The sequence below is a fragment of the Martes martes genome (genome assembly GCF_963455335.1).
Source record: "Martes martes genome assembly, chromosome: 3".
In the NCBI taxonomy this organism is placed as follows: Eukaryota; Metazoa; Chordata; class Mammalia; order Carnivora; family Mustelidae; genus Martes; species Martes martes.
The window spans coordinates 107458202-107476764 of NC_137890.1; the positions used below are offsets into that span (position 1 = coordinate 107458202).

At 35.4% G+C, this 18563-nt stretch overlaps 1 protein-coding gene across 1 annotated transcript in view; it reads right to left on the bottom strand.

Annotated features, from left to right (window-relative positions):
- Window positions 1–18563, bottom strand: part of LRP1B (LDL receptor related protein 1B) — a gene marked incomplete at both ends in the record, with an annotated part of 1929835 nt that overhangs the window by 675900 nt on the left and 1235372 nt on the right. Inside the window, one exon of the mRNA XM_080798957.1 lies at window positions 726–926. Within this exon, the coding sequence (XP_080655083.1) occupies window positions 726–926 (201 nt within the window). The remainder of the gene's footprint in view (window positions 1–725; window positions 927–18563) is intronic.

The following is an 18563-nucleotide window of genomic DNA, read 5'->3' on the forward strand; positions in this document are numbered from 1 at the left end:
TATCACCTTTAGTATTATCTAGAAAACATATTTTGAAAATCTCCTTGCTAAATGTCTGATCTCCCCACAGAGAAGGAAATGTAATTTTCTTTATATGTTCTGGTTGGCATAAAAAAGATGACTAGTCAAAAGTGATTTCAAAGCTCAAAAGCTATCAGATTGAAATAATAATTTTAACTAGACATAGCATGCCCAAGAAAGCTATTGTAAGAGGACTAAAAACTTCAGAGAAAATTATATAAACTTGAATAACATTCAGTTGGTTTTATTGTTCAATTTCTTCCTTTCCTTTCCTCTTTAAAAAAAAAATATTTCTATTGTAATGGTTGGAAGGTATGATAAAATCCACTAGATGTTAGTAAACTCTATCCCATAGGTCTGTAATAAAAAGGTTCTCTTGTTGAGAATGACTCACTGACAAAAAAATAATCATTTCATTGTGGAAACAGCATTAACCATCTAGAGCTCTAAATGATGAGCACAATTATACAATTAAGTTAGTTGGCTATAGTCCAACCTTTTCTGCTTCATTTTCAGAAATTTCTGATCATATTTTAAAAACTTTCAATAGACTTACAGTCCCTGAAAAATGGAGATAGGATTTGATGCTAAACATTACATTTAAAGGAAATAAATGGAAGGAGTGTATGCTACTATAAGTATCAGCAAGTGAACTAAATGTTTCTAGTCTCCAGAAAGAAACAAATCAGTGAAACATGCAATACCACAGAGATCGCCTTCATCAGACCCATCTGGACAGTCCCTTTTCCCGTTGCAGAGTTTCTCTGGCTGAAGGCAGGCTGAAGTGTCATTAGCACAAGGGTACTTGGGTGGTCCACATAAAAAACTGTCACAATCATCTTCATCTGACTGATCTTCACAATCACTATCTCCATCACATATCCATGCTTTGTTGATGCATCTCCCTTAAGGAAAAAGAAACATCATCCATTTGATTGTTGTAATTAAGTCACTGTCATAATGAATAGTCATTACCATCTTCAGTCAGAGGCAGAGCTATGTGCTATTACCAAGAAAACTATTTGCTGATAGTCTGACAGTTTATTTTCATGACTATTGGAATAGGTCTCACACTCTAGTTAAAATGATCTTAAAGTTAAAGCCTTAATATTTTCCTTGGTTTCAAGTTATTGTCTAGCCCTATTAATAAAATAACTTGTGGACTAATTGAAAGCTTCATTATGATACTTAAAAAAAAAAACAAAAAAAACACTAAGCAAGCATTTGTATGTAAGTCACTTTTAGAGACCTAAATTCAGGTACATGTTATCTGTGATTTTGCAGCCCTAAGTTAAGGGAAATGGTTTATTTCACAGGAGAATAGGTCCTTCTGTTTACATTTATAAGCCCAAGACCTTAACTCTTCCTCACGCCTAGACATGTGTATTCCCTTTCATAAAATATAAATGTTATTAAACATCTTGATAGCTAAGGTATATACAGACAGGTGTTATTGAAATATGTTTTTCTTTATTGACTTTGAAAGGGAAAAAATGATTATTGTTTAGTTAGCAGTTTTCAAAAGTAATAACATGAAACACAGAGAAAGCAATGGCCACTGTCTATGTCAATCTTTTTTCACTCTAAAATTTTCCAGAATGGTTATGTTTTTCTTCTAATTATCTTTTCTGGATTATACAATGTTAAGGTGTAATGTAAATAAAAAATGGACTTGAAGATAAATACTGGTTATTAGTTGACTGTATACCAACAACTCATTAAAAGAATAGGGGAAATGGAAGGGAAAAGAAAACACTAGATTGTATATGTCAGAGTCTATATATTCAGATGTCTATGTCAAACTTAAAGGTTACTAAATTTTAAAATAATCAAAATACTGGTGAAAAGATGTTTCATTTGCAGAAATACATAAATAATTCTCCATGATATGAAGTCAAATGAGAAAAAAAGCACAAATCATCAGTTCCATAGTTAATTTAAATACATTTCATAATCAACATTAGTTACTGATGAAAACACTCTTGAAATAAGAAATGATGGGGCACCTGGGTGGCTCAGTCTGTAAAGCAGCTGTCTTGGGCTCGGGTCATGATCTCAGGGACCCAGGATCCAACCCCACCTTGGGTTCCCTGCTCAGCAGAGACCCTCCTTCTCCCTCAACCTCTGCCTGCTACTCTGCCTACTTGTGCTCTCTATTTCTCTGTAAAATAAAATCTTAAAAAAAAAAAAAAAGAAATGATGGAGATTTCACTGTTCAATTATATATAAATGGAGAAACATTATAAGATTTGCCTTTACATCACAAATAAAACTAATAATGTTATTATTTATATTATCCTGGAAATACCATATAATTCAATAACAGAAATAAGTGAGGTATAAAATTAGAAGAGTATCATTACATGCAGTTAATATAATCAAATAGTCATAAAATCAATAAAAACTAAAAATTATAAGAAACTAAGAATTAAAAAAAAGATAGCTAGTTTCAAAAATTATACAGGAATCTGTAGGTTTTATATCTCAATAGACTATAGTAGAAGATGGATTTAAAAATCTATCCTAAAACAAAGTATTTAGGTTAACTGTATAAGAAGTATAGAGAATGTATATGCAGAAAATTAAAAAGTGTACAAACAAACCCCAAAGAAGTCTTGGATAAAGAAATAGTTTGGTCTTAGAGAAGCTTTATAGATGTAAAATATTTTCCCCAAATTAATCCCCATAAAATAGTAACAATATTATTACAATCCTACAAGCTTATCCTAAATTTAAGAAAATAAGAATGCAAATAGCATTTGGAGTCTTCATAAAAAAGGGAAGAAATTTATGAGTAGGAACTGTAAATGCCAACTATTTAGAAGTATTTTCAACTAACAATAGTCAAAATATTTTTAACAGAATATCAATCAACACATCAACAATTGAATAGGATAGAAATATCAAACACTCATCTACCTGGTATATGGTTTTAGTATACAAAATTGGCTATTCAAAATAGTACAGATAATGGAATTACAAAATTGGTGATGTAAGGAACACTGCTTAGCCATCTGGAGGGGGGAAAAAAGGCTGAATCTTGATCCTTACACTAAAATATATTCTAAGTGGATCAAAGAAGTAATCATTTTAAAATAACAATGATAAATGCATACACATTCTAGAACGAAATAGATATGAAAACAAAACAACAAAGACTTGCAATAGTCATTACACATACCCAGAAAATATGAAGAACAAATTCATAAACAATCTCATAAATACATTTGATTCCACAATTCAACAATATAATCCCACTATAAATTCAACACAAAGGTGGTAAACTAGAAAAATTTTTATTATATGTGAAAAAGGGGCTTTCTTTCTTTAAAATATAAAAGGGCTGTTACTAATAAATAAAACAAAGATCAAAAAAACAATACAATTGTAAAATTAATGAACCAACAATGACTTACAAACCTATGATGACCAAAAATATCTTTTAATGAAAAAGCTAAAAAAGCAATTTGATATAATTTTTTTCCTCTGTCAGATTGGTTTAGGTTAAGAAAAAGAATAATAGAAAGATAGATTCGACAAGATTGTAAGCAACATCCCCTATATTGAGGGGGCTTCAAATCAGAATAATCTGTCTAGGGCAATTTTACAAAATCTAACAAATAAAAAATGTATTAATTCTTCACCAGAGTAATTCTAATTTTAGATGTTTTCTTATTAACAGGTTTGCCCAAATGCATAAGGATGCATTATAAAGACATGTGTTGCTGCTTCCTATATACTAGCAAAAGACTTATAACAGCTTAAATCATTATTGCAAAACTGGTGACATCAATTACAATGCATCCATGCACTGAAATTACACACTTGAGTGAAAAAGAATGAGAGAATTCTACTCAGGTAATATAACACAATATCCAAACTGGAAGCAAGATGGCAGAGGACCTGAAATGACATCAGGTCCCAGGAGTTCAGCTAGATAGTTATCAAACCATTCCAAATACCTACAAACTCAACAGGAGATAGAAACAGCAATTCTAGGAACAGAAAATCAACCATTTTCTGGAAGGTAGGGGTTCAGAGAAGTAAATCTGAAATGATGGGAAGATGGAATGCAGGGGGAGGAGCCAGGTCCTGGCAAGTGATTGAGCAGCAGAGCACAAAATCAGAACTTTTAGATGTCAGCTCCCCTGAAGGACATCACTCCAGAGGCTAAGCAGGGGTGGACCCCTCACAGGGACAGTGTGGTCTCAGAACCCATGGGGTCACAGAAAGACCAGGGGGGTCTGAGTGTGGCAGAGTTCTCAGGTATCGCAGTGGGGAAGCCCACTACAGAGACAGAGCCAAGGAGTTACCTTATCCAAGGCACATTTGGGCCACTGCTCTTCGAGCAGGTACCCCACAAGTGGCAGATCTGGCAATACCCTCTCCATCCTCCTCTGGGAGGAGTGGCACGGGAGTGAGTGGCAGCAATCTGCTGGGTTTGGAGACTCCAAACATGGCTGTGCGCCAGAGATAGAAACACTCAGTCACAGGCTGGGTGAGCTCAGAGTGTGGCCAGAGACCAGAGAGATGGCAGGAATTTACTGCTTTTCTTTGAGGGCGCACTGAGGAGTGGCGCCCTGAGCTCTCAGCTCACTCCATCTGGAGACTCTGAGGCCACCATTTTCATTTCTGTCCTCCAAAGCTCTATGGAAAGTGCTTAGGAAACAAAAGCTATTGAGAGAGAACCCAAATAGATTACTTATCCTGGCCCCTGGGAAGGGCAGCACAATTCTACCTCAGGCAAAGACATTTGAGACTCACTGCAAATGGCCCCTCCCCCAGAAGATCAGCAAGAACATCCAGCCAAAACCAAGTTCAATGAGAACAGTGGAACTCCAGAGCTAGAGGAAAGAAATGTATAGAATTCATGGCTTTTTTTCCATGATCCATAAGTCTTTCAAAGTTAAATTTGTTAAATCTTATTTTTTTCTAATTCCATTTTTAAAATTTTTCCTCTTTCCTCTTTCAACATTTTTAAACTAGTTTATCTTAACAATACTTTTTAAAAAATATTTTTAAATCTTCATTTTATAGTGATATTTTATCCTTCCATTGTATTTAACTTTATTTTTTGTATACATATAGGTTTTTCCTTTAAAATTTTGGGATACAATTTCTTCTAATAGATTAAAATATACCCTAAATCTAGCACATAGCTTTGTTCTAGTCTTCAGCCTGAGAAAATTCTCTCCTCTTTTTCCAACCAACTTATCTTATCAATTCCATTTTTAGAATTTTTTTTAAATTTTCACCTTACAGTCATATTCCATCTCTTCATTATGTTCACCCTTATTTTTGTATATATATATATATACACATATATATATATATATGTATGTGTATATATATATATATATAAGTTTTTCTTTGTTTAACATTTTGGGAGGTAATTTCTTCTAAGAGAACAGAATACACCCAAAATAAAGTAGGTGGCTCTATTCTATTCACCAGTATAACACATATTTCTTTTTTTTTTTACTTTTTAATTTTTTAATTTTTTATTTCTTTTTCCCCCCTTTCTTCTTCCCCCGATTTTGGGTCTCTTCTGATTTGGTTACCATACATTTTGGGGGTATCTTTGCCACCCTTTTAATACTTTAATCTCTCATTCATATATTCCTATCTGAGTAAAATGACAAGATGGAAAAACTCACCACAAAAAATAGAACAAGAGGCGGTACCAATGGCTAGGGACCTAATCAATATAGACATTGGTAATATGTCAGAACTAGAGTTCAGAATGACGATTATCAATGAGCTATCTGAGCTCAAAAAAGTCATGGAAGATATTAGAAAAACCCTTTCTGGATAAATAAAAGAACTAAAATCTAACCAAGTTGAAATTTACAAAAGCTATTAATGAGATGCAATTAAAAATGGAGATGCTTACTGCTAGAATAAAAGAGGCAGAAGAGTGAATTAGTGATATAGAAGACCAAATGACATAGGATCAAAAAGCGAGCAAAAGAGAGACAAACACCTACTGGACCATGAGGGGAGAATTTGAGAGATAAGTGATGCCACAATGAAACAATATTAGAATAATTGGGATCCCAGAAGAAGAAGAAAGAGAGAGAGGGCCAGAAGGTACATTGGGATAAATTATAGTAAAGAATTTTCCTAATACGGCAAAGAGATAAAGCTTCAAAATCCAGGAGGCACAGAGAACCCCCCTCAAAATCAATATAAACTAAGTCATCTAATAGTAAAACTTACAAGTCTTAATGACAAAGAGAAAATCCTGAAAGAAGCTTGGGACAAGAAGTCTGTAATATACAACAGTAGAAATATTACACTGGCAGCAGAGTTATCCACAGAGACCTGGCAGTTCAGAAAGAAGTGACATGATATATTCAGAGCACTAAATGAGAAAAATATGCAGCCAAGAATACTATACCCATCAGGCTGTCATTGAAAATAGAAAGAGAGACAAAAAGCTTCCAGGACAAACAAAAATTAAAATAATTTGTAAACACCAAACCAGACCTACAGGAAATATTGAAAGGGGTCCTCTAACCAGAGAGAGCCTAAAAGTAGTAGACCAGAAAGGAACACAGACAATATACAGTAACAGTACCCTTGCAGGCAAAACAATGGCACCAAATTCATATCTTTTAATATTATGCCTTGAATGTAAAAAGTCTAAATGTCTCCAATCAAAAGACACAGGGCATCAGAATGGATTAAAAAAACAAGACTCTGGGGTGGCTGGGTGGCTCAGTGGGTTAAAGCCTCACCTTCAGCTCAGATGATGATCTCAGGGTCCTGGAATTGAGCCCTGCACAGGGATCTCTGCTCAGCAGGTAGCCTGCTTCCCTTCCTCTCTCTCTGCCTGCCTCTGTGCCTACTTGTGATCCCTGTCTGTCAAATAAATAAATAAAATCTTAAAAAAAAAAAAGACTCTGATATGCTATCTACAAGAAACTCATTTTAGACCCAAAGACACCTCAAGATTTAAAGTGAGGGGGTGTAAAACAATTTACCTTGCTGATGGACATCTGAAGAAAGCTAAGGTGGTAATCTTTTATCAGATAAAACAGATTTTAAGCCAAAGATTATAATGAGAGATGAGGAAAGACACTATGTCATAATTAAATGGTCTGTCCAACAAGAAGATCTAACAATTTTAAATATCTATGCCCCTAATATGGGAACAGCCAATTATATAAACCAATTAATAACAAAATCAAAGAAATGCATCAATAATAATACAATAATAGTAGGGGACTTTAACACCCCATCACAGAAATAGACAGATCATCCAAGAAAAGATTAACAAGGAAATAAAGGTTTTAATTGACACACTGGACCAGATGGACATCACAGATATATTCAGAACATTCCAAGCCAAAGCAACAGAATACACATTCTTCTCTAATGCACATAGAACATTCTCCAGAATAGATCACATCCTCGGTCACAAATCAGGTCTCAACTGATACCAAAAGATTGGGATCATTCCCTGCATATTTTAAGACCACAATGTTCTGAAGCTACAACTCAATCACAAGAGGAAAGCTGGAAAGAACTCAAATACGTAAAGGCTAATCCTACTGAAGAAGGAATTGGTCAACCAGGAAATTAAAAAAGAATTGAAAAAACTCATGGAAACAAACAAAAATGAAAACACAAGTGTTCAAAATCTGTGGCACACGGCAAAGGTGGTCCTGAGAGGAAAGTATATAGTAATACAAGTATTTCTCAAGAAACAATAACAGTCACAAGTACAAAACCTAACCCTACACCTAAAAGAGCTGGAGAAAAACAGCAAAGAATGCTTAAACTCAGCAGGAGAAGAGAAATAATAAAGATCAGAGCAGAAATCAATGAAATAGAAACCAAAAGAACAGTAGAACAAATCAACGAATCTAGGAGCTTGTTCTTTGAAAGAATTATTAAGATTGATAAACTCATGGCCAGACTTACCAAAAAAAAAAAAAAAAAAAAGGTTAAGAACCCAAATAAATCAAATAATGAATGAAAGAGGAGAGATCACAACCAACACCAAAGAAATAGAAAGAATTATAAGAACATATTATGAGCAACTATACGCCAACAAATTTGACAACCTGGAAAAAATGGATGCATTCCTAGAGAGATATAAACTACCAAAACTGAACCATGAAGAAACAGAAAACCTGAACAGACCTATAACCAGTAAGGAGATTGAAGCAGTCATCAAAAATCTCGCAACAAACAAGAGCCCAGGGCCAGATGGCTACCCGGAGGAATTCTACCAAACATTTAAAGAATAATTAATTCTTATTCTCCTGAAACTGTTCCAAAAACTAAAAATGGAAGGAAAACTTCCAAACGCATTTTATGATGCCAGCAATACCTTGATTCCAAACAAGGCAAAGACCCTATCAAAAAGGAGAATTACAGACCTATATCCTTCATGAACACAGATGCAAAAATTCTCACCAAAATATTAGCCAATAGGATCCAACACTACATTAAAAGGATTATTCATCCCAACCAAGTGGGATATTCCTGGGCTGCAAGGTTGGTTCGACATCTGCAAATCAATCAATGTTATACAATATATTAATAAAAGAAAGAACAAGAATCATATGATACTCTCACTAGATTCTGAAAAAGCATTTAACAAAGTACAGCATCCTTTCTTGATCAAAACTTTCAAAGTGTAGGGATAGAGGGTACATACCTCAATATTATCAAAGCCATCTAAGAAAAACCCACAGTGAATATCATTCTCAATGGGGAAAACTGAGACCTTTTCTCCTAAGGTCAGGAACACAGCAGGGATGTTGACTATCACCACTGCACTTCAACATAGTACTAGAAGTCCTAGCCTCAGCAATCAGTCAACAAAAAGAAATAAAAGATACCCAATTTGGCAAAGAAGAAGTCAAACTCTCACTCTTTGCAGATGGTATGATGCTTTATATGGAAAACCCAAAAGACTCCACTCCAAATCTGCTGGAACTTGTACAGGAATTCAGTAAAGTGTCAGGGATATAAAATCAATGCACAGAAATCAGTCGCATTTCTATACACCAACAGCAAGACAGAAGAAAGAGAAATTAAGGAGTCAATCCCATTTACCACTGCACCCGAAACCATGAAATACCTAGGAATAAACCCAACCAAAGAGGCAAAGAATCTGTACTCAGAAAACTATAAAGTACTCATGAGAGAAATTGAGGAAGACACAAAGAAATAGAAAAATATTCCATGCTCATGGATTAGAAGAACAAATATTGTGAAAATGTCTATGCTACCTGAAGCAATCTACATATTTAATACAACCCCTATCAAAATATCATCATTTTTTTTTCAAAGAAATGAAACAAATAATCCAAAACTTTATATGGACCCAGAAAAGACCTCGAATAGCCGAGGAATGTTGAAAAAGAAAGCCAAAGTTGGTGGCACCACAAATCCAGACTTCAAGCTCTATTACAAAACTGTCATCATGAAGACAGTATGGTACTGGCACAAAAACAGACACATAGATCAGTGGAACAGAATAGAGAGCCCAGAAATAGACCCCCAACTCTATGGTCAACTAATCTTCAACCAAGCAGAAGAGAATATCCAATGGAAAAAAGACAGTCTCTTCAACAAATGGTGCTATGAAAACTGGACAGCCACATGCAGAATAATGAAACTGCAGTCAAACGTTCTTGATATGCGTGGAATAATGAAACTGGACCATTTCCTTACACCACACACAAAAATAGACTCAAAATGGATGAAAGACCTCAATGTGAGACAGGAATCCATCAGAATCCTTGAGAAGAATACAGACAGCAATCCCTTCGACCTCAGCCACAACAACTTCTTTCTAGAAACATCACCAAAGGCAAGGGAAGCGATGGCAAAAATGAACTACTGGGACTTCATCAAGATCAAAAGTTTTTGCACAGAAAAGGAAACAGTCAGCAAAACCAAAGGACAATTAACAAAATGTGAGAAGATATTCACAAATGACATAACAGATAAAGGGCTAGTATCCAAAATCTATAAAGAAGTTATAAAAATCAACACCCAAAGAACAAATAATTCAATGAAGAAATGGGCAGAGGAAATGAACAGACTTTTCTTCAAAGAAGACATCCAGATGGCCAACAGACACATGAAAAAGTGCTCTACATCACTTGGTATCCGGGAAATACAAATCAAAACCACAATGAGATACCACCCCATACCAGTCAGAATGGCTAATGTTAACATGTCAGGAAATGACAGATGTTGGCGAGGATGCAGAGAAAGGGGAACCCTCCTACACTGTTGGTGGGAATGCAAGCTGGTGTAGCCATTCTGGAAAACAGTATGGGGGTTCCTCAAGAAGTTGAAAATATTGCTACCCTACAACCCAGCAATCACACTTGTGGTGTTTACCCTAAAGATACAAATGTAGTGACCTGAAGGGGTATATGCACCCAAATGTTTATAGCTGCAATGTCCGCAATAGCCAAACTATGGAAAGAACCTAGATGTCCATCAACAGATGAATGGATAAGGAAAATGTGGTATAAATGGTATATATATATATACAATGAAATACTATGCAGCCATCAAAAGAAATAAAATCTTGCCATTTGCAACAACATGGTTGGAACTAGAGAGTATTACACTGAGCAAAATAAGTCAATTAGAGAAAGACAATTATCATATGATTTCTCTGATATGAGGAATTTCAAAAAGCATGGTGGGAGTGTTGGGGGGTAGGGAAGGAAAAAAATGAAACAAGATGGAATCAGGATGGAGACAAACCGTAAAAGACTCTTAATCTCACAAAACAAACTGAGGGTTGCTGGCAGGAGGGGGTTAGGGAGAGTGTGGTTGTGTTATGGACATTGGGGACAGTATGTGATATGGTGAGTGCTGTGAAGTGTGTAAGCCTGACAATTCACAGACTTGTACCCCTGGGGCAAATAATACATTATATGTTAATAAAAATAATGAATAAAAAATAGATGAAAACAACCACCACAAAAAAAAACACTCTCTCCAAAACACATCAATAAAAAAGGCCCACAAAACCAAATGCTTGGTAGGTTTTCTTACATCTTAGAAGATATTTATGTGATTACCAATATCTAGAACTATAATTTCATATACATATCAATATAAGTTTATGGACAGGTTGTCTCTACATGAACCCTTTCTAGGAAGCTGCATAAGAAATAGCCTCACCAGAGGCTCCATAAGAAATCTGCCTCACCATAGGCAAAGAAGACCTGAAGTGTGGAAAACTAGAGTAGGAAAGGAGAATTTTTCACTGAATCCATTATACTATTTATTTTCCTTCTACCAAATTTTGCATGCCCCTTCAAAAATAGCTCATTTTAAAATCATGATGATGAGATGTATACACATGTGCCATAAAATTTGATAGTTTCTGCAGATGCATGATGAAAATTCTATGTTGAAATGAACTTATGACTTACACTCCACTAGGAAATATACCTTCTGCTCCCACTCTCTTTCTTCTTATTCTAGGATCCCAATTATTCTAATATTGTTTCATCATATAGTATCACTTATCTCTCAAATCCTCCCCTCATGATCCAAGTTGTTTAACTTTTTCCCAGTTTCTTCATTCTCCATCATTTTATCTTCTAGATCACTAATTCTATCTTCTGCTCATTTATCCTAGCAATAAGAGCATCCATTTTTAATTGTACCTCATTAATAGCTTTTTTTTTTTTACTTTAACTTGGTTAGATTTTAGTTCTTTTGTTTCTCTAGAAAGGGATTCTCCAGCATCTTCTATGCTTTTCTCAAGCCCAACTAGTACCTTTTTAGTTACCTTTATGAACTTCAGTTCAAACATCTTACTAATGTCCTTAATTAGGTCCCTAGCAGTTGGTACTATCTCTTGGTTTTGTTTGTTTGTTTGTTTGTTTGTTTGTTTGAGATGAGTTTTTCTGCTTTGTCATTTTGTCCAGAGAAGAATAGATGAATGAGAGAAGAAAATGCTAAAGGGTAACAATGACCCCAGAAAAATATTCACTGAACAAATCATAGGAGACCAGAAACCTGGGGGCAGGGGCAGAAAAGGAAAGGAAAAAAATATATGATGAATAGAACAGTACCACATGCCTGATTTTGGCTGTATTTTGGTTTATTGGAAGAAACTGCTTCCCAAAGTTTTAAAAAAGAAAAGCCCATGTATGTACAAAAATAAGGGTAAAAATGATGAAGGGATGGAATATGACTGTAAAGATGAAAATTGAAAAAGATTTTTAAAAAGGAATTGATAAGGGGCGCCCGGGTGGCTCAGTGGGTTAAAGCCACTGCCTTCGGCTCAGGTCATGATCCCAGCGTCCTGGGATCGAGCCCCGCATTGGGCTCTCTGCTCAGCAGGGAGCCTGCTTCCTCCCTTCTCTCTCTGCCTGCCTCTCTGCCTACTTGTGATCTGTCTGTCAAATAAATAAATAAAATCTTTAAAAAAAAAAAGGAATTGATAAGAAGTTGGTTGAAAAAAGAAAGAAAACAAAAGAAACAAGGAGAGAATGTGATCAGGCAGGAGACTAGAACAACGGAACACACTAGATTTAGGGTATATTTTGGTCCGTTAGAAGAAACTGTATCCCAAAATTGTAAAGAAAGAAAAACTTGTGTGCGCACACACACACACACAAGGCTAAATACAATGAAGGGATAGAATGACTATAAAAATGAACATTAAAAAAATAAAAAGGAATTGATAAGATTTATGTTAAAATAGGAAAAAGGAAAATTAAATAAAAAAAAAAACAGAAAAAGAAAAAAAAATTAAATAAAAAAAATTAAGTTTGAAAGACTAAAGAATCATGAGGAAAAAGCCATGAATTCTATGTGCCATATTCCTCTAGCTCTGGTGTTTTGCTGTTCTCTTTGATCAGTAAATTTGGTTTTGGCTGGATATTCTTGCTGATCTTCTGGGGAAGGAGCCTGTTGCAGTGAATCTCAAATGTCTTTGCTTAAGGTGGAATTGCACTGCCCTTCCCAGGGGCCAGGCTAAGTAATCTGCTTGGGTTTGCTCTTGGTAGCTTTTGTTTGCTGGATGCTTTCTGTACAACTCTGGAGGATGAGAATCAAAATGGTGGCCAACTAATCTCCAGCCCAGAGATGCTGAGAGCTCAGGATCCCGCTCCTCCATCTGTGTTCAGAGAAAAGCAGTCAATCCCTTCCATCTCCCTGGTCTCTGGCTGCACTAGGAATTCTCCCAGCCTGGGACAAAGCTCTTCTATCTCTGGCACACAGCCCCGTTTGGAGTCTCCAAACCTATCTGATTCCTGCAGTGTACTCCTGTGCTGCTCCTCCCAGTGAAGGAAGCAGGGGATCCCCTGGATCTGCCACTTGTGGGGTCTCTGCTCAAAGAGTAGTGGTCCAACTTTGCCTCAGATCACAGTTTAAGGTAACCCTAAACTGAGGGCCCCTCCTTGCCTCCATCTTTCAGCCACACTGATATCTGGGAGCTCTGCTGCACTCAGGCACCCTTGGTCTTTCTGTGACCCCAAGGGTCCTGAGACAACACTGTCCCTGCAAGGATTCCACCCCCGCCTAGCCACTGGAGGGACTTCCCTCCACAGAGCAGACTTCTAAAAGTTCCAATTTTGTGCTCTGCTGCTCTACTACTTGCTGGGAGCCAGTCCCTTCCCCCATGGTGTATCTTCCCATATATCACCTCAGATTCACTTCTCTGTGCATGTCCTATCTTCCAAAAAGTGGTCACTTTTCTGTTCATAGAATTCCTGCTATTCTTTTCTTCTATCTCCTGTTGAGTTTGTAGGTGTTCAGAATGCTTTGATAACTAGCTGAATTCCTGGGACCAGACAACATTTAGGTCTCCTACTCCTCCATCTTGCTCCTCGCCCTACTAATTACACTTTAAAACTACGTGCTGAAAATAGGTGTTTATTATCAAGTTGAGTTTTTATATACTCTTTTCTGATATATTTATAATGGTGTTTTCTATTGATAACTATGTGTGCAAGAATGTTACAGAAACTGCAGTTTTTTCCCTTTGAGCAAAGAGAATAGGAATGACCAGGTAACAAAGCAGCAACAACAAACAGAAATAATAATCATTATGTTGGTATCATGACAACTAGTGAAATAACACAATATTCAAACATAAACACACATACATGCATGCACTTGGGACATTTTAAGGACTATTTTTATTTGTATTATTTTGTAATATGTAGTTCAGGATAAAAGCCAGTATGATGTCAACAGCTATAGTGAAACTATGAATTTCTGGAATCATTAGAAATTGTACTTCTTTACTAAAATAAATTTATACGATCAATTCTAGAGTTTCTCTTTTTCTGTTAAACTTTTTTGGGTGTTTAAAAAAATAGATTTATCATTTTGTAAACTGCTTGACTCATTTTTATCTTTATAAAAGACATCATAGGTTATACCAGCATAATTTTTGTTGTGGGATACTATTGGCAGTTAATGTTAAAAATATGAGTATGGGTGTGTCTGAATGGCTCAGATGGGCATCCAACTCATGCGATTCAGGTCATGATCTCAAGGTCCTGGGATTAAGTCCAGTGTCAGACTTTGTGCTCAGCAGAGTCTGCTTGAGGGTTTGTCTCCCTCTCCTCCTCCCCCCTTGCACTCTCTCTCTTTCTCAAGTAAATAAATCTTTTAAAAAAAAAAAAAAGAATATGGGTATGTAAAGAAGTGAATCTTTGAGAAAATTCAAGTGGATTTACTCAATATAGCATAATGTCTTTCTAAATTACAATCTTTTTTAAAAAATTTACACTACTGAATTTTAATACTACATGCATATTTATTTCTCTAACAATGCTGGCTTCAATTCAATTCATCAATTATTTTGAATATAATGTGTTTGCCTAGCTATTGGAAAATGTAAAAAAGATGGGAAAGACAGATTTCTTATCTTGTAAGCATTAAGTCTAGTAGTGACAAAAGTTCTACACTGAACATATATAAAAAAAGAATAAGATAAAAGCCATATAAGGATCACAGAGTGCCGTGGAATTTCAAAAATGTAGAAAATATATATGACCTGAAGGTTGAGAGCAAGATTTAGTGAGATGTTATTTGGAAAGGTATCTTGAAGGGTGTCAGTGAACGTTACATATGGAAACAGAAAAAAAAAATTCATATAGATAGCTAAGATATACAGTCTTAATATACCTTCCATAAAATAAAAAGCAGGTAAAACAGAAAAAGAGAGATAATTTAATAGCATGCTGAATAACCTTGCTACTCAACAGGAATGTGTCAGAGCATAGATTGTTGAAATAAATCAACTCTAAATTGATCTTCTCTCCATTTCTGAGTGAACCCACTCTAAAATTCTACCTTGCACATGTATTCCTTGTTTTATGCTAAGCATTATTTTCTTAATACCACAGTTATATGTACAAATTTCAATCAGAACTATAAACACAGAACCATGTATACTGAGTTTAATGGATGATTTTTAATGGCCATTTTGAGCACATGGGGTTTTAGTGTTATTTGCTGAACCTAATGCACACACAACATGCAACTCCAATGTAAAGTTATAAAGTAAGGAGAGGGTGCAGAAACAGTAATAAGACAGCTTGAAGTCACAGTTCATGTAATGTTGACTGCTAATTCATGAGGTGTCTCTTAATCATAAACAATGGAGAACCATTAAAAGATTTTGAGAGAGTATGTGCTCAGGTACAGTTATGAGGTAAGAGGGAGCCAAAGCCATGTGTAGAACATATTGAAGGGGAATTACTGTCAGAAGCAAACACAGTAGGTCACACAGTGGTCTTAGGGACAGATAATTCAGGTTTACCATATGTTATGATATGTGAGTGGAAAGAGCAGAATGAGTGACGGTAGAGAAATTGTAGATATAGTATCAGTAGGACCTAAAAAAATGATGACATGTTAGAATGTCAAAATGCACTTTCTGCTTTATTTTTTTTAATTTTTATTTAGTTATTTGACAGACAGAGATCACAAGTAGGCAGAGAGGCAGGCAGAGAGAGAGAGGAGGAAGCTGGCTCCCTGCTGAGCAGAGACACCCCCCCCCCCAATGCGGGATTCTATCCCAGGACCCTGAGACCATGACCTGAGTCGAAGGCAGAGGCTTTAACCCACTGAGCCACGCAGGCGCCCTTGTACATGTTTATAAAATAAACAGAGAAATTTGGAAAAATTTTTGGCTTCAGAGAAAAAGTGAGATGTTCAGCATAGCATTGGGGAAAGAAAAATGAGTTTGAAATGTGGGTTGAATTCCGGTGATAGGAATTTGGTAAACATTTACCTGGGAGTGAAGGTTGAAACTTTGGGAACAGAAGAAAATTCTATGGATACCTTGCAGAAAGATGAGAAGGAGCAAAACAAAGAAATTAAGAGAAAAATCTACACAATGTCTTAAACACATTATGCATTTAACAAGTCTTTTTTTTTTTTTCTTCTTAAATTTAAGGGGCAGACAATGAAAAGTGAAATTAAGAAAAAAAAAAAAAAGAATCTAGATGGTGAATGAATAGAGTACAATCCATAATAGAGTTTATAAGGAAAGGTTTCAGAGAGGGCCTGTGTTGCAGAGAAAGGTCAAATCTTATAGAAAAGTCAAAATGTAGTAGTAATAGTCAAAGTTATCATTCATCAAACTCATACTGTGTTCCAGGCACTGAATATATGTCCTATTTATGATGATGATGATATCAATGTAATTATTACCTCAATTTTCAGACTAGAAAATTGAAACTTAGGGGCACCTGCATGGCTCAGTGGGTTAAGCCTCTGTCTTCAGCTCAGGTCATGATCTCAGGGTCCTGGGATCAAGCCCCACATTGGGCTCTCTGCTCAGCAGGGAGCCTGCTTCCCGCTCTCTCTCTGCATGCTTACTTGTGATCTCTGTCAAATAAATAAATAAAATCTTAAAAAAAAAAAAAAAGAAAATTGAAACTTAGAGAGGTTTGGTAATTTTCTGAATTCACATAGTTATCATCCCTGATGACCACCAAAACAGCAATTCCCATCTAAGGTAGAGATAAAAACATCAGTGGTTGCCAGGGATTGGGGGAAAGGAGATATGGATAGGTAGAGCACAGAGACTTTTAGGGCAATGAAATCACTCTGTATGACACTATGCTGGCACATGGTACATCATTACACATTTGTCCAAATCCATAGTTTGTACAATACCAAGAGTAAATTTTAATGTAAATTATGGACTTTGGGTAATATGTCAAAGTAGGAATGCAAGTTCATCAACTGCAATAAGTCATTCTGTTGTGGAATGCTTTTAGTAAAGGAAGTTGTGTGTGTAGGAGTAACAGGGGCTATATGGGAACTCTGTTCTTTCCTCTCACTTTTGTTATGAACCTAAAACTGTTCTAAAAATTAAGTCTACTAAAAAAAAAAAAAAAGGCTTTCACAGAAATTTAATTGTGCAACATATACCTTGTCATTCAGTTCTAAATATTTAAATGTATATATTAGGATTTCTTTATTAATCTTGATTATTTTGGAGTATGATTTTAATTTTCAAATTCATGTTTTTTTTTGTTTTGTTTTTGAGAAAAAGTGAGAGAGAGAGCAGGAGTAGGGGTAGGGGTAGGGGAAGAGGGAGAACCAGATTCTCCACTGAGGAGGGAGCCTGACATGGGGCTCAAACTCAAGACCCTGGAATCATGACCTGAGCCAAAGGTGGACACTTAGCCAACTGAGCCACACAGGCACCCTGCCTTTCTAATCTTTTTGATGCTGAATTCTAATTTGACTTTTGTGTATGGAGAATGCTTTCTGTACATTGTCAACTATTTGGTGTACTGGTAAGGCTATCTATATACTTTTAGAGTTAAGCTTATTGAATGCATTATTCCAATCTTTAAAAAATATAATATAAATTAATATCTTTTACACATCACTCCTCCAATGCATTATTTGTAGGATAAGGCTTTAGAGGTGGAATTGTGAAAGTGTATTCACATTTTAAACATAGATACATATTGCCAAATGGCCTTCCTTATAGTTTCATCAATATTTAGTGACATCAGTGTCTGCTTCATCTACTCTCATCAACATAAGGTATTATGGGTTTTGATAATAATCACCAATCTGATACTGAAAAAAATGTAATTCCACTAAATATTTGAATTTCTAACTTAAGTGCCTTAGTATGGAAGTGATATAGTCCATTAGTCCATAGAACTTGTCACCTGGTCTGAATCTAACTGGAAGAGAGTTGAGAGATAGAGGAAAGCATAAGGATGATTGATGAGTATTGTCTTTTCTACATATTGTTAAAAAATACATATTTTAATTTTTTTAATATAAATATACGTGTCTTAAAGTCTTAGATCAGTTTTAACCTTTAATAAATTTAAAAATATAAATATTACATGCATAAATATTATTTGAAAGTTTATCTAAATTTGTTATACTTTTATAAATTGGGTCTTAATTACATGTAATTTTGTTAATTTAAAGTATAACACTTTCAATATTATTTTTTGTTTCAGCTTCACTAGTTGAAGATGACAAACTACTATAAACTACTAGAAACAAACTTAAACATTAACTATTCAAGATTCACAAAACTA